A 17,739-nucleotide genomic window follows, 5' to 3' on the forward strand; every position below is an offset into this window, starting at 1 on the left:
GTTCTTTTTCTGCTCTTGTTCTGGGTTAGGTGATATGCCCTCACTAGATCTGGAGTCTAGAGTTTGAAATGTCAGACGTGGAGGAGGGAGAATAAGTCATGCCCTGAAAGGTCAGCTGGCTACTCTGGTTCTGCGTGAGGTGGCAGTTTAAGGAAGAGGTGACGTAGAGCAGATGCATGAAGTGTGAGTCAGGAACTGGTCAGAGGCAAAATGTCTTTATTTCAGAATTCACTAAATTGTCAGGTTTTCATTGTTTTGCAGGAAGAATTCTAGCTTCTTATCCCGAGACGAGCTTGTCCCCAAATCTGGTTCCAATTCCGTCCCCCGTCCCCCCCCCCCCCCCGTTCAATTGTTGAGCACATTTTGCTGTATGATATCACCATTTGGCTGAATGTTAAAAGACACTGTGTAACTTAGATGTCAGAATTCTAACCACCAAGTATAGATGGTTTTGTTCAGCCAGATTCTTAAACGTAATCTAATTCAAGCTCTTGGCTAAAAGTATGTTCCACATTTATCAAAATGACACATAAGCATCTCAAGGACATATAAAAATATATCTAAGTACCAGGTGTTACTGAATCAGTATTGTGGAGGCAGCTCCAGATCTTTTCTAGATAGGTTAATTTATTCATGATTGTTGAAAATGTCTGCTTTCTTACAGCCTGTGTGGAGCTTAGGAGTTCATGTCAGTCTTTGGTTTAGAGGGTGTCTGTCAAGTGTACTGCTGGATTTCGAAGGCATGGAAAATCCTGTGGACCATTTTTTTCTGGTCTGAGCTTTCATATGAGTTGTGTAGAGAGTGCTTCTAAGGAGTACGCCAATGGCTTTAGTACATATCACTTGGCTACCTTCTTTCCTTGATCTTAGATGGAAACAAAGGGTATTTGAAGTCGCACACTATATCCCTGCTGACTTCCTTTTTTACCTGAAGTAGGTGGATCCCTTGCGTGTTACTTACTGTGCTAAAAGTCAGTAACTTTTCCCTCCTGAGAGGGAATCAGTGAAAAGCTAGGCCGAGTGAGAAAACTCCTGCCAGTGTGTACATTGACTGTGTTGCTATTATCTCCTGATTACGTATATTCGTGATAGATGCAAACTAAACACCAGTGAATGGTTTGTCTAAAAGAGCTTTAACTAGCATTGCAGTACATTTAGGTATGATCATGCTTTGTCAACATAATAAAGTGGTTCAGCTTTGTACTATGTGTGGAACTATAGAATAATGCAAAACTTGATCTGTGAACATACAAATGTAATTATAATGCTATTGATCACTTAGGCTGCTAGGAAATTTATCAATGCCATTTTGTTTCCAGATTTGAGTTATTTTTCTCATTTCAGTAAGAATTGTAGGGGTCATTCTGCAGGTTATTCTTAATTGCCAATGTCTTCATGAATTATGGACATGTGCTACATACTTAGACTTTTTGATATCAGTTTTCTGAGTATAACCAGTGTTTATGTTATTTCCATAGTCAATTTATCACAATGTGACCTCTGAATGAGCTACAGTTAGGGAATGTGTACATAGTCTACATAGTTTATGTGGTTTTCTGTAGCAGCCCTTTTATCAGAATTCTGATTAAAACAGTCCTCCCTCTTTTCCTTCCCTTTTCCTCTATTCCCCATTACCCCCCTTTTAATTAGAAAATAAGAAATAGAAATAGGGCAATAGGAAGAAAATAAGCTATATGAAGGTGAAGACGATTATCGTAGAACAGTCTAGGTTGGCTGTATGTTAACATCATTAGTATTTGGTTGGTAAAAGTAGCTAGTTTGGGGTTGGGGATTTAGCTCAGTGGTAGAGCGCTTGCCTAGCAAGTACAAGACCCTGGGTTTGGTCCTCAGCTCTGAAAAAAAAATCACTAGTTTTGTTTGTTGTATTATGCAACCAGTTATCAAACCCAATGTACCAAATAGTAATCTGATTGCTTCATGAATTAATTCATTTTTCCTCCTACTGCCATAAGGCAGTGTTATTCTGACCATTTTACAGATGAGGACATTGAAAACACAGTTGGGTGGCTGAGCTGGGACTTGATCTCCATCACTAACACAGCTAAGGCCTCTCAGGCAGGCAAGCCCTTACACATGGAGCAATAAGTTCTCTATTCAGCAGCTCTGCCTGTGCTCCAGACGCTTAGAATTGGCTGCAAAGTAGGAAAGTATTTGTCTTAGGAATTGATTGGTTTGATGTAAGTTTAACAGCAAAGTGAAGATGTGAAATACCCATAAATTTATTTCTACTTTTTATTTAAAATAAACAAAACAAAACCTAGGAGTGCCTCCTATATGCCAGGCACTGACCCAGAACAACGCAGATTTTTGCATCCTTCAGCTTGTGTTCTATTGAGACAGTACATTTAATTAATGAAACGTTCAGGCTGTAAATTCTTTGAATAGAATAAAGTATGGTAGGGAAATTGGTTTTTACAAGTGTGTGCAGGTTTGTTGGGATGTAGTTTTAAATAGTGATCACTGTTTAGCAGATGTTTGAGCTATGGTTTGAAGGAGATAAGGCTAGCTGTCTGGATATCTGGGGGAGAGCATTGCAAAGGCAATCATCATCTCAAGAGCCCTAGTGTGAGGAAGTGTGCCTTTCATTTTCAAGGGTGAGTAAGGAGATAAGTTTTGCTAAACTTAAGTGAACAGAACAGGAGAACTACAAACTGGAAGGATCCAGATGAAGTAAGCCCTTGGTCAGTTTAAATAGTTGGGCTTTTTATGCTAGAAAAGGGGAGCCATCTAAAGGGTTTGAGCTGTGCACAGACATGCTAGTCTGACCTAGATTTTTAGACTGCAGTTGCTGTGCTGTGAACGCTTGCACTGGACAAGCAGGAAGACAACTGTGTCACTGAGTACTCTGGCATCCTCAGCTTTATAGAAGACATCCACATCTGTCATCTCATGGGTGAAGAGAAGAGCCTTGTGACATATTTGTCATTTTTCATATTTTACTGTGAGGAATTGGAAGCTTAAAGAACCTAACCAATTTTCTAAGGGCAGGAGTTTGAGTCACATCTTGAATCCAGATCTTCTGCCTTCAAATTTTGCGCTCTCTCTGCTTTTCCCCATTAGACCCCAAAGGTCTCCATGATTGTTCTCAGTTGAAAGTAATTCAGCTTTTCATGTGTGTGTCTCAGAAGAACAGCAGCATATGGTTTGTGGTGTGTGTGTGTGTGTGTGTGTGTGTGTGTGTGTGTGTGTGTATGTGTGTGTGTGTGTGTGTGTGTGTAAGATGAGAAACAGTATTACTCTTAACTGTGGAGATGGGTTCAATTTAAAATCGATCTACTTGTACCATTAAAAAAAAAAAAAACCAAAAAAACCCCAGGCTTTCCAAGGGTATACTTGGATGTGTGCCATTTTGTGTTCAGCTACTTGGTATGAAGATTGGATATCTGAAGTCTTAGGGATTAAGTGGCCTCATAAATAATCTAAAACAGTTGTTGACATTTAGAATTCCATAGATGAAAGAGTAAAGTAACTATTCTTGTAATGCTTCTTTCAAACTTTGGAAGAAATTGAAATCATTCATGTTTTATTAATCTCTGCTTTTAAGGATCATTGACCCATAACATGAACAATTTTTTTTTTTGTGTGTAATGATTATCCTGTGGATCAGAACTGTTGTGACTCTTAGTGGGAAGCATGTTTCTGATTGTTAGAGTCGTAGATCACAGAGACTCACATTTCCTTAGTATTTGTTAGTTTATTTTAAACTACTGGACAGAACCTGCTTTAAGTTCATTATAAAAAGTTGGGGGCTGGAGAGTTGGCTCAGCAGTTAATTTAAAAGTACTTTCTGCTCTTGCAGAGGACCGGGTTCGGTTCCCAGCACCCAGTGGCAGCTAACAACTGTCTACAGCTCCAGTTCTGGGGATCCAGCCCCCGCTTCTGGCTTCCAGGAGCACTGCATGCACATGGTGCAAGCAAAACATCCAAACAGATAAAACAAAAATAAATAAAAATTTTAAGGTTTAGTTAATTATTTTATCACTATTATGGGTTAGAAAGTCATCAGATATGCAATCACTAACCTAGCTGTATATTCTCGCTGTGCTGGACTCATCCTTTTGTGTTCTTAGAAATTTAATTTTTTTACAATATTACAAAGATACTCAGGCCAAGAATCTAAAAGTTCATATCAACAATAATTTTCTCATACCCTTTTGTATATTTGGCTACTTCAAGAGCTGCCAAATTCCTCTCGATATTTGTAATATGACAATTATTCTTAGACAATCCTGAAATCTGGCAGTGGAATGAAATTCTTCTAAATACTAGTAGATACAAGGAAACTATAAATATGAAGTTATTCTCATAGCTAAACTTGTTTCTCCCCGTTATTTCAGAGTTCAAGTATTTTTTTTTTTAGAAATTTCACGTTAAGCATTAAAGTATGTATAAATTGGAGACCAAATAGCAACCCCTCCCCGCAAAAAAGAAAGCAAAGAAAAGAAAGACAGTGAATTTCTTAATACACTTATTATCCAGGCTAATAGATGGACAATAATCTCAAGGCTTAGCTTATTTAAATCCTAATTTTTGCCCCATCAGTGATTTCCTTGCTCAAAGTATTGTGTGGCCTCTATATAATGAAGTGTGGTGAAATGCACTGTGTGAGATTTGAGCTCTTTGGTTAACAAATAAATGTAGAAGTCCCCAAAGTAGCTATGGGTACACTGTTTTACAGCATCAAAATTATTACCAGCATAGGTAGTGCAGAAAACAGGGGGAATTTTTCATCAGTAGCATACTTGTTTTCTAATAAGTGTAGCTAGGTCATTGTCGCACAGTTTTAGTATAGATGAGACAGACCAAAGAGCTTAAATAAGTTCAAGATATTTGCTGATGATAGGCACAGATCACTGTGAATAGCCATAAACATCAGCAAGAAACTCCAGGTCCCCTAGTGGCGGTAAGGTGATTGAAGAATGATCAGTAGGATCTTTAAATCTCCAAAGTATTAACAATACTAGTTTGTAGACGAATTTCTAAATGGTCTTATTAAGTAAAAAACACGGAGCCAAATATAGGGGAGAAAGCCTTAGAGAGATCAGGGAAATAGGGAAAGCCACCAGCCAATCTTACCTCACCAACTCTGCAGCTTCCCAATGTGAGTTACTTCCTGTCTACCCATGCCTTTATTGCCTTGCTGTTCTGCCATCTGATTTGCCCTCTCCGTTCAGCTATATCACTTCCTCTTCCTACACAGCTCTGTCACTTCCCGTCTGTCTATACAGACCTCCAGACCTCCATGGTTAACTAGCTTTGGAATTTAAGGCATGTGCCACCACACCTGGCTCTGTTTCCAATGTGGCCTTGAACACACAGAGATCCTGCCTGCCAAGTGATAGGCTACCTGGACTTCTTTGTTTACTTAAAATAGCTTGCTATTTCCTCTAGTCTCCAGGCAAGCTTTATTTATTAAAGCACACATAAAATATCACCACACTAGTTTACAAAAATAAATAAATAAAAAAAACCATCAGTGAACCCAGATTGTGCCATTTTGGCCATGTCCTTCTGTGTTCTCTTGTTTAACCGTCCCAGTCCTTCTCTGAACTGTCTACTTCAGATTGATCCATTGTGAAGAAGCAAATCTTCGAGGAGATGCTGTGAGAAGCATGAATAGAGGCCCTCAGTCACTAGCAGTCATCCAGACAGCTCGTGACAACACTGACTTTTGGGCAACCACCCCCAGAGTTTCCTCATATAAGAATTTGCACTTCTAACCAGTTATCAGGTCATACCAACACTGCTGGGCCAGATGCCTCCTCAGTCTTGAGAGCCACTGTACTAGAGAAGGTACCTTCTGATACAGAGGAGAACATGAAGTATGTTAAGTCATTTTTAGAAGGCAGAGCAGCCATTTTGACTTCTCAGTTTAATGTATGAGAGTTATGTTAGGGACACTCCTTGTGGTGTTAAAAGCCGAGAACTAGTAAAGCCTAGGAACTCATCTAATAATCTGCTCTTCAGCAGTAGTAATGAATAGTGAACAAATAACACTAATGCTTAAAATGAAGATGACTGATTATGCCCCCAGCTCAGGAAATTCCATCAGCCATTGGAAAGATTATGATTGATATACAGAAGAGTATGAATTAACACGAGGACAAAATGATTATGTTTCACTGTATAAATTATTAGACTTACTAAGCATGGCAGACAAGACCACACATGTTTAGCCTTGCATTATTGCTGCTGCTGTCTTATCTCTCTGGAGATGACCCTCTTCCCGCTGTGTGCTGCCCATGTTGACTAACACGTTCCCGTCCTTAACTCATGCTCTCCAACAGTGTGCTTTGCTCAGTGCTCAGAACTGTTCTGTTGGCATGAGATGCCTTTCCTGTCTCCCATCCTCTTTGTCCTTCATTTATTGCTTGCCATTTCAGATTACCTCATGATCCTTTCTGTAGAGATCCAGTGTTCTCATCTGTACTTCATATTGTTCTGCTTAGCCCTGTTATGACACTGATCACTCTTCTGTTAGCCAACCAGTCAACCAATCAATCAATCAATCAATCAGTCAATCATATCAAATCTATTCGTCTACACAAAGTAACTTAGCTTTTTCTTTTTTCTTTTTCCCCTTTGGATTTTTACTATTGAATAGGTCCCTGGAACAGAATATTTAGCACATGTTTATTAGATAAATTAATCAGACATTTGGGGAAATGTGATCAACAATGTAGTGCAGTGATGGAGACCCAGTTCTGAATCTAAGTCCTGACTCCCTTAGGGTGTGAGGTCTCCTCTGAATCCTTGGAGAGATCAGAGCATGTGTCTGTCCGACAGGAAGCACAACTGAGGAGCTGAACAAACAGATTTTGTCAACTTAAGGGAAAGTTTTAACTTTCCTTTCTTAGCATATTTTTATAAATAGAATTCTTGATACCACATATGAAAGAATTGAAAAGCAAGGTTTTTGTTTATTTTTGTTTTTAAGTCTTATAAAGAAAACATGAAATTTCAGTCTTTATTAGGCCTCCTCACTGTTTAAACTCTTACTGTTTAACCCTCCTTCCCTGCTTTCTCACTTGTCTCTTCCCCAGGTTCAGTTAGACATTGTACTAGACCCTTCTCCAGGTTCAGTTAGACATTGTACTAGACCCTTCTCCAGGTTCAGTTAGACATTGTACTAGACCCTTCTCCAGGTTCAGTTAGACATTCTGAAGCCCTCTTCATGTGCAGCAAGACTTGCAGTGTTACATAGCCCCTCAAGTAAGCATTCAGTCTGAAATGTACAATTGTAGTGACAATTTAGTAGTAGTTTTGGTAAACTTAACTTTTTTACAGTAGTCATAATTTGGCAGAGCACCTTTGAAGAGTTCACAGTGTGTCAAAATGACAACAGGCCACGGGAGAGTTGCAGGGGGCAGCGATTTCTAGTGGTAAAGAATTGAGAAACCAAAAGAATAAGAAATCAGAAAAGGATTCTAGAGAAATATGTCTGTCTCTTGTTTTCGTCCAGCCTGTTCATCCATATTTGGAGATAAACCACTGTAGCCCCCAAAAGCTTTTACTTTCAGACCACGGGACCTTAACAGCGTCCTTTCATCTATCTTACCTTCTACCTACTTCCACTTTATTCTTGAAATACAATCTTTTATGCTTCCCCAGAGAATTCCCTTTGTGTTGAATCAGGATCATGACTAGTGTAAATTATTTGTATAGATTTATAAAAATAAAACATATATTCAAAATGATATTGATAAGCCAGATTTCTTTTTTTAAAAAGATTTATTTATTTATTATGTGTACAGTATTCTGTCTGCATGTATGCCTGCAGGCCAGAAGAGGGCACCAGATCTCATTATAGATGGTTGTGAGCCACCATGTGGTTGCTGGGAATTGAACTCAGGACCTCTGGAAGAACAGCCAGTGCTCTACCCAGATATCTTAAGCACATAATTAATGAGTTTAAAGTATTATACTTATCACAATATTGTCTGTATGTCTGCCTGCCTGCTTGCCTGACTATCTCTATGTATGTGTGTGTATATATGTATGTATCTGTTTAATCTATGTTATTATTTCCCCCAAATACTTACAACTATCACACTGATGAGTGAAAGTATTAGGGAGAGTTGGAAGTAAGAAGTAAATAAAAACTTTTACATATAAATGAAACAGACTATTTATAAATAGTTTTGGTTAACTTTATTTGATAGCCTGCTGTCTTGGTTAAGGTTTCTGTTGCTGTGGAGAGACACCATGACCATGGCAACTCTTATAAAGGAAAACATCTAATTGGGGTGTCTCACTTACAGTTCAGAGGTTTAGTCCATTATTGCCATGGCAGGAGGCAAGGCAACATGAAGGCAGACGTGCTGGAGAAGTAGCTGAGAGTCCTATATCTTACACAGGCAGCAGGAAGTGGTCTATTTCACTGGGTATGGCTTGAGCATATATGAGACCCCAAAGCCTGCTGTTGTTGGTTGTTTTTAACTCTTTATTCTTTTGGGGGGCCTGCCACCCAGCTCCCAAATAAATCACGCACGGAGGCTTATTCTTTCTTATAAATACCCTGCCTTAGCTTGGCTTATTTCTTGCTATCTTTTCTTAACTTAAATTATCTCATGTGTTTTTTGCCTCTGGGCTTTTGCCTTTCTCTATTTCTGTATAACTTTTCTTTCTTTCTTACTCGGTTTCTCTGTTGCTGGTTGTGTAGCTGGGTGGCTGGCCCCTTCTTTTCTTGCTCCTTGATCTCCCTTCCTTCCACCTCTCTAGTTTTTCCTCTCATGTATTCTCTCTGCCTGCCAGCCCCACCTATCCTTTCTCCTGCCTCACTATTGGCTGTTCAGCTCTTTATTAGACCATCAAGTGTTTTAGATAGGTAAAGTATCATAGCTTCACAGAGTTAAACAAATGCAACATAAAAGGATGCAACACATCTTTGCATCACTAAACAAATGTTCCACAGCATAAACAAATGTAACACATCTTAAAGTAATATTCTATAACAGCCTATCTCCACAGTGACACAGTTCTTCCAACAAGGCCACACCTCCTACTAGTGCCACTCCCTTTGGGGGCCATTTTCTTTCAAATCACCACACCTGCCTTATAGCATTGTGGCAAGGCGAATAATATACTTGAGTGCTAAAAGAGAACAACAGTTCCTTCTTATTTCATTGTAAGTGTTTGACCGTTAAAAACATAAGCTTGCCACATTGGGTTGGATTTTCTACTTCAATTATCTGAGTTTAAGATTTATTTATATGTACTTAAGTGAGTTTCTATTCATATGTGCTAGCTTTCTGTTACTGTAATACTTGAGATAAATCAACTTAAAAAGCAGAAAGATGTATTTGGCTGTTGTTTTGGTTTAGTAGAAGTTTTAGTCCATAGTCACTTGGCTCAGTTGCTTTGATTTTGTAGTGGTACAGTACATTATCAGAAACATATAGTGGAAGAAGTCTACTTACCTCACAGCTGCTGGGAAGTGAAAGAGAAGGACATAGGAGGGGCCAGGTTCCCAGGATCCCCTTGAAAAGCATGACTCAGTGTTCTGATTTCATCTACTAGGCCCTGCCTCGTAACAGTCCACTACCTCCCGAAGAGTCCAATCCTTCAGCATATAGGTCTTTGGGAAACACTTGAATATAAACTACAGCAATTTATATAATGTAATTATAGGGTTTTAAAAGCAAGTAAAACACTGCTTTTGTTTAATCAGTTTATAAATATGGCTTTTATACTTACAAAAATTATTTTTAAATTATTGGCTATGTACAGGATGCCAGGCCTCAAGTACTTAAGGACATCAGTGTTCTGACTTGTTTCTAGGCCTTGATTTTTGCTGTATGTATGGATCTACAAGACAAATCTTGCTTGCTTTCTAGCTACACGTAGCATTCATATGTACCATTTGAATTTCAACTACTGCTTCATTTTTTGTTGTTGTTGCTTTGTTTTTTTTTTGTATTTAGCATGCTGGAACAGGATTCCAGGAGAGTGAAGCCCAGCGTGAACCCTGCAAATCAAAGGAGGCATCTTTTAGAATTTTCCGCCAAAGAAGTAGAAGACACGTCCGATGGGATCAACCAGAAAAGCAGCTACAGGTGGGGTGGCCTGCTGGCTTCCTTGATTGAATGGACTGGAGAAGTCTGATCTGTGTCACTTGACATGTGTTTGTTCATACAGGCTTTGGCTAGTGGAGCAAGTGAGCTAGTGATGCCATTAATTTTTTTATTTTTAAGATCAATTTTAAGATTAAGTTTACTTTGAATCATTTCCCAGTTTAGGATTTTTGTTGAGATGTGATCATATAATCAGGGTGTTTGTATTGACACACATATATGTTGAAATACATGTACTGTCTTCAGTTTTTTCACTGTATTATGGTTTAGTACATTTATCTAATATTTATGCCCGTGGATAGCTATGGCAGAATGATAGGGTTGAACGTATTTGTGGTCATTAAGTAAAATTATTTATTGTTTGTTGTGTTTTCTGATTTCTTTCCTTTTTATAATGTAACAGATCCTTTGGTAGATTTCCATTTTGCTTAATGATAAAGCAAAAGATGTACATGAAAACACAATTCCCATACTTGGTTAATTAGAAGAAGGTACAGTGAGTGTTTTTAGAGCTGTAGCTTTTTTAGTAAACACTGCCCTATGTGTTTTTGAATTGTTGTCAGAGGCAAATAAAGCCAGAATCTTGAACAGTAGGCAGAGAGGTCATAGTGTAGCAGCCGTGATGCTGTAATGAAGTGCTTGAAAGTTGCTAAAGACCTGGTTGCCCTGAGCTGTCTGCAGTTTTACCAGGCAAGGACCACAGAGGAATTGTTCTTCCTTGTCTTTTACTCTTGAGGTTGAGCAAGGAGCCAAGGATGCTATGGCAGTGCAGCCTAACAGGTGGTAGATGTGATATTAGAAAGCATTACATACTGTTTTCTGCTCATCTGTTTTTTACATGTTAGAATTTGTCACATTTCTGAAATGTTGACATTGGTGATAACAGTGTCCCTTAAATTGGTGGAGTCTATTAGCTTTTTTGTTTTTCCAAAATTTGCCCAGGTTTACTCTCCATGTTCTGTAATTTTGAATTCTATGGCTGTCCATAGGAGGTCTTTCAAAAACTCTGTTTTAAGTTTAATAGTCTTTGTACTTAAAGATGTTTGATCAAATACGGGTAACTGCTAAAAATAAGAACTAATTATTGATTTGGTACTTGAAGCCGTACTTTGTTTAGGTAACCCTTAGGGAATGTTATTTATCTAAAATAACGATAATAAATAGACACCTTCATGTATTTGCTCACATTAGCCTGAGATAAAATACTGGCTCCTAGAAAATGTAGTGGTCGGCTCTTATGCATTCACTGTAGAGGTCTCGGCAACCTTCAGGGTGAAATTTAGCACCCTGAAGAAATTTATAGCTCATTGAGAAGAGTACGTGAAAGTACTTGAAATATGTAAACCATCTCTTTGTCCCCTACCCAGAGTTACCACTGGCTGTGCATATCTGAGCTACTGGTCCTGGTAAAAAGAGATAATAGATTCTTAGCGACCTGCAGGTCTGTGGCTTATTGTGGGAGATTTAAGCTCACATTAGTCCGTTAGTTTGAAGTTCTTGCAATTATTTTCACTAATTATTATTATTATCATTGGTAGTAGTAGTAGTAGTAGCAGTACTGAATACAAAATTATAAAAATTATTTGTGAAGCATTTGAAAATTACAAATATGAATTTATTCTGAGCTGAATTGTAAATGTTTATATGTACTATCAGGATACCTATATATATTTTTCTTTTGAAAAAAATGAATTGGAGTCTTTTGTAATTCTCTACAAACTATAGGAGTATGTTTTTTATTTCTATGTCAAATGTTACTTGTACTTTGATAGAGGGCTGGAGGGATAGCTCACTTGGTAAAGTACTTAGCTTGTATTTTGATGAGAATTACATGGATCTGTACACCACTTTGGGTAGTATGAATATTTTAACCATGTTAATACACTGCTCATGAACATGGGATGTCTTTCCATGGATTCCCTCACCAGTGTTCCTTAGAAATTTCATTGCCGAGATTGTCCATTCCCTTTACCAAATTTGTTCTTAGATACTTACAAATTTTGTTTATATATTTATTTGTTTTAGCTACTGTGAATAGGCTTTTTATTTCTTTTTTTTTTTTTTTTTCGGTTTTTCGAGACAGGGTTTCTCTGTGTAGCTTTGCGCCTTTCCTGGAACTCACTTGGTAGCCCAGGCTGGCCTCGAACTCACAGAGATCCGCCTGGCTCTGCCTCCCGAGTGCTGGGATTAAAGGCGTGCGCCACCAGGCTTGGTGTTTATGGTGGTAGGGATCAAACCCAGGACCTCATGCAAACGAGGCAATCACTCTAACACTGAGATATACCTACCCTCTAACCCCCGCACTACTAATTTTATATTCTACATTCTTACTGAATTTTTTTTTGTCAGTTCCAATTGATTTTTGTGAAGTCTAGAGTTTCCTCTATCTATAAAATCATGTTGTCTAAGAACAAAGATTCTTTGACCTTTTTTTTTTCAACATTTGAAGGCCCTTTCTTGTCTTATCTTGCTTTTGGCTCTGACTAAGGCTTCCAATACTATATTGAATAAGTGAAAGTAGAAACCTTCATCTTGCTCCTGAGAGGAAAATATTTCCCATTTTTCTCATTCAGTATGATGGTGGCTATGTTCTGCCATATATGGGCTTTATTGTGTTGAGATAATCTTTTATAGTTAATTTTCTTTTTTTTTTTCTTCATGATAGGACATTGAGTTTTACTAAATGTTTTTTTCTTCATCTTTTGAGACAATCCATAAATTTTTTGTTTTCCATTCTGCTGATATAGTGTGTCACATTTTTTATTTGTGTATGTTGAGCCATCCTTGCATTTCTATAATAAATCCCACCTGCTCATGATATGTTGGACTTGAGTTGCTAGTACTTTGTTGAGAATTTTAATAGCTGTGATCATCAGGGATTTTGGTCTGTGGATTCCTTTTTTGAATGTGTTCTCATGGGGCCTTGACGTCAGGATAGAACAACTTGGGAAGGGTTTCCTTCCTTTCAGTTCTTTGGACTAGTTTGAGACAAATTTACATTAGTTTTTGTTGTTGTTGTTGTTTGTTTGTTTAGTTCATTTTTTTGAAAGAGTCTCAGTAAGTTGCCAGGCTAGCCTCAACTTAACAACTTCCTATCTCAGCTTTTGGATGGCTGGCATGCTAGGTGTGTGCCACATCTGGCTCACATTAGCTCTTCTTGTGCGGTTTGCTGGAACCATCTAGCCCTGTGCTTTTGTTCTTTTGGGGTGGGGGCAGGGACTTTTTATAACTAGTTCAGTCTTCTTACTTATTATTGGCCTGTTCAAGTTTTCTATATCATAACCTTTATTTTTAGATGCCTCATTTTTGTTTCAGTTTAGGAGAATTATGGTTCATATAAAGGAAGGATAAATAATCCTATCATTTAATGTTCTATTTGCCATTAGCACATTACCACTAGCAAATCGTAGTTGCATAATTTTTTTTCCAATGTTAGAAGTATATTTATATATACATATCTGTATTTGTAACAGTATAATTTATCAGCCAAACTGGGATACTTTTAAGAAAAAATATTAGTAATGTAGAGAAAGCTAGTAATAATTATTACCTCAGGACGTAGGACATCAGGCTTAAATGACAATTGTCTTCTAGTAAACAGGAAAGAATGATTTCCACTTAAGGCATCAGCCACAACTTGTCTTTAGTCCAGAATTCTCATTAATTCTAGCTCCCTAGCATTGCACTTCCCTTTAGTGATTTATTTGCTGAAATTTTTTCTATTTGTATAGAATAGTTTGCAAACAGCCTAGAACTCCGACTGTCTTTGGGTTAGTGAAGGTCTGATTATCTCCAGATTGCATGCTGGCTTAGAGTTTCCCCTTCCTTTCCCCTTTAACATCCAACCTTACCTTGTATTTCTCCTATCAGATTTTTTAAATCAAAATATTCTCTGTATTCTTGGCTGTTAGAACAAAGTTAGCCAGCACAGATGTGCAGAAATCATTACTAGAGTTTATCATATGGAAAGAAAATTACAGTCAAAATTGGTTTTGAAAGCAATTTTGGACTTTCCTTATGTGACTGCAGAGTTCCTGTCTTTGGTGAGTATAAAGGTGTAATATTCAGGTGACATATGTGACAGGTGTGGGTGTGCACACGCCTCTGCTCAGGTTGCAGCAGCAGCTCCTTAACTACACTCAGCATGAGATTGCATTTACCAGCACTGGTAACTCTCAGTTCTAGGCTGATACCTTTTCCTGTGTGCAGTCAGTACTACCTGTGTCTTCGTTGTGTTCCAAACATTTTACCTCTGTAAATTTTAATTGCTGGAAGAGAGGACATGAAGGACCTCCTCAGTGCAATGAGTAGAGGGAGGATGTCATGTAACTTCAGCTCTCACTTCTCTTCCTTATGTGTGGTTGGTTGTTTTTGCTCTTTCCTTCTTCCCTTCCTTCCTTTCTGATTTTCTTTGTAGGCTTCTCCTTTGTCCAAATACCAAGCTTTAAAGCTCTGTACTTTCTGCTAACGTGACTCATCCGTACTACAGACTCCATGCCTGTATACATGTTTGATTCTCAAATTCCTGTTTCTAGGTCAGACTTTCTTGTGCACATGCTCACACACACACATCCAGTCATCTCTTTTTCTTTTAGCATTTCAAACTTACCATGTGCACAGTGGATCATTGTTCCTTTCCTTGTTTAACTAATAGTCATTTTTGGTACAATTTCAAGGTGCAGGGATAAATTGAGGTATACCCCTTCCCTGCTTTGTGACTTCTCTCTTATTCAGCAGGTCCTAATTAGGACCTGGCCTCTGTCTTTCCGACCTCCTCTTAGATCTGTCGCACATGCACACAACTCTTCAGCAGTCTTCTGGGGTTCTTGAGTCTGCTTTTTCCTCATTGCTTCTGTCTAGTATATACTTCTCCTAGTTTCTATGTGGCTGATTTCTTCTTGTCATTTAGGCCTTGACTTAATACCATCTCTTCCTTAGACTGTTTATCTGAAGTAGATACTGCCATGCTTTGCTATTTGACACCTCCGTTTCTTTTACAACACTTAGCACAGTTTTGCTGACTTTTATGTGTTTGTTTTCTTGTGTTTGAGCTGTCTTCCCTTTTAGGTCTTTGAGGATAGAGACTTCTCTTGCACTGTCTTGAGTTCCCAGGCACATAGACAATATCCAGCAAATATTGAACAAATAAATGAAAGTACAAATCTTACCATGTTCAATTTTGTATGTTCACTTTTTTTTGTATTTTAGTATATCTAATTTATAAACTCAGAGCATCTTATAAAAAAATTTCAGAGCAAATCTAAGATTTCTTAGTGAGATAGAGTAAAATAGTAGACTGAAGGAAATAACCAATAATAACGGGCCCACAGATTCTACTTTTAAATTCAGGTTTTGTTTCTTATCATACTCTAGGTATGAATTCATGTGATATAAAGTAGTATGACAGTTATAAAAGTATACTTTTCAAGTTAATAGAGTAACTAGTTACTGTCATTTAGTGTTTATTAGTGACTCAAAGTCATCAACAGCTCTAAAGCTGTTATTCAGTTTTTCAACTTTGTCCCTTTTCTCAGGCCAAATATTCTATGTCTTACTCTCCCCACCTCACCCAAACTTGTTTTAGGAGACTGTTTAGTTTTGTTATCATAGAAGGGCAAATGACCGCAGATCTTTAGGCCTTGTCATACAATAATGTGTTTTCCTGTCAACTGGCAGCTCTTCCCTTGATTTCTCTCACGCTGTGTCTGTCACCTCCTCTACTCCAGCAGCATTAGAGCTCATTGAATTCACCAAAGCCACAGACGATGCTCTGCCCGGGGAAGAGTAGCTAAGCCAATGGGAATTACTCTGCCTTCTCTTAGGAACTCAGAAAATGACAGTTCTACCATCTAGTTCATACTTTATTCTTCCCATTATGTCCATTTCTGTCTCACAGTATGTTCAATATGGTATATGTTTATTTTAATGAAAAATCAATACTAGTAAATTTTATAAAGTTAATGATGCAAAGAAATAATTCTGCTGTATGTCTGTTTCAGATATGATCATTCTGTTTCAAATGACAAAGCCTTAATGGTGCTCACTGAAGAACCACTACTTTATATTCCTCCACCTCCCTGTCAGCCCCTGATTAATACAACCGAGTCTCTCAGGTGAGTGTGGTGGGCTGTTGCCTGTCTCCCCATGGTGGGCTACAGAACTTAGACAGCTGTCTTTGGATTTACTAACAGGCCAGGAGAATCTGAATTACTTGTTGGATAACTGTAGCCTGTCAGTTGTCTAGTTTATCCGCCAACCTGGTAGAAATGGTCAGGGGTCTATTTAATGTGATGATTGCCTCTTTTTGTATGTCTTATTTGAAAACTAAACTAAAGGATGAAGTGAATGTTAAAATTCAGGACATGGCTAAACTTGTAGACATAATATACTCAGCCAATAGCATCTTTTTTTGTTTTTTGTTTTTTTTTTTCAAATTAGGAAAGTAATATTTGACAATATATTGTTTTGGACATATTTTCCTTTATTTCTTTGAATTTTGAACACATGATTGAGGAGATCACTTTATAACAATTTATGTCTTATTAAAAACAATATTAAATGTCTTAGTATTTTTTTTTTTTTCAAATCAAAAAGCATTGTCGAGTAGTCAGGTGTGTTGGGCTGTTCTTTGAGTCCTACAGAACAATTAATTTCCAACAGAAGAATAAGACAGTTAACTGCTATTAAATATTCGTGACTGATCTGTTTTCTAGGTTGAACCATGAGCTTCGAGGCTGGGTTCATAGACACGAAGTGGAAAGGACCAAATCCAGAAGAATGACAAATAACCAGCAGAAAACAAGGGTTCTCCAGGTTCGTTTCTGCTGGTGTCTGAAGAAATGACAGCACATTGCTGGGACCTTCTCCCAGCGGGGTGCTCTCTCCCTGGGAGATGTGGGAACCTAAGCCTTCTCTCTTCCTCACTTGTGGCTGCTTCTGATGCAGCAGTCGTTGCACTGAAACCCTCTCCACCCTCTCCAGCTTTTGTAGCCCTTTGTCCAGGTCTTACAGCAGTAGTGTGTCCTAGTCAGGCATGGCAGCGCTGCTTCCTGCTCCCCCGCCCCCCCAGCTTCTCTGCCCAGGCGGTGCAATCAGTAATAATGTTTAGCTCCTCTTCTTAGAGCCTTTCAAAGAAAACACGTGGCAGATTGTAAGGAAGAACATGCAGGCACTTTTGAACTTAGACATGTTCTAATACAGGTTAACAGTGGTGTGGACTTAGGACTCCAGTTCTACTTCTTTGTTGGCTGAAGAATGACATTTGAGTCCTACTTGTTACTGCTTCTGAAGCACATAACCTATCAGTTGGCACACCATTTTCCCAGTAAACATTACTGTGGTGATGATAATGAGCCAGGGAGAACTAAGGAACACACACACACACACACACACACACACACACACACACACACTCAAAATGAGAGATGCGTTTTCTATGGAAAAGTAAAGCTAGGTAGAAGATTAGAATTTAAACACAGAAATTAGTGGTTATTTTAGATTAAATCATTTGAGAAGGCTTTTCTGAAGAAATTCCACTTTAGTAAGATATTGTATCAAAGTAATTGATTCAGCTGTTACAACAGCCTCAAAATCTCATAGCTGGATGGAAACTCATTTCCTATGCAAATTATTCATAGCTCTAGGA

The 17,739-nt window shown here is 38.2% G+C and overlaps 1 protein-coding gene across 2 annotated transcripts in view; it reads left to right on the top strand.

The window, feature by feature from the left end:
- The window catches only part of Atf6 (activating transcription factor 6), a 169,386-nt gene that overhangs the window by 59,868 nt on the left and 91,779 nt on the right, over positions 1 to 17,739 (top strand). For both annotated transcript variants that reach the window (XM_059280171.1, XM_059280170.1), the window contains exons 11-13: positions 9,945 to 10,076; positions 16,094 to 16,207; positions 16,808 to 16,907. In XM_059280171.1, the coding sequence (XP_059136154.1) occupies positions 9,945 to 10,076; positions 16,094 to 16,207; positions 16,808 to 16,907 (346 nt within the window). The remainder of the gene's footprint in view (positions 1 to 9,944; positions 10,077 to 16,093; positions 16,208 to 16,807; positions 16,908 to 17,739) is intronic.

The sequence above is a fragment of the Peromyscus eremicus genome, chromosome 15, assembly GCF_949786415.1.
Source record: "Peromyscus eremicus chromosome 15, PerEre_H2_v1, whole genome shotgun sequence".
Taxonomy (NCBI): domain Eukaryota; kingdom Metazoa; phylum Chordata; class Mammalia; order Rodentia; family Cricetidae; genus Peromyscus; species Peromyscus eremicus.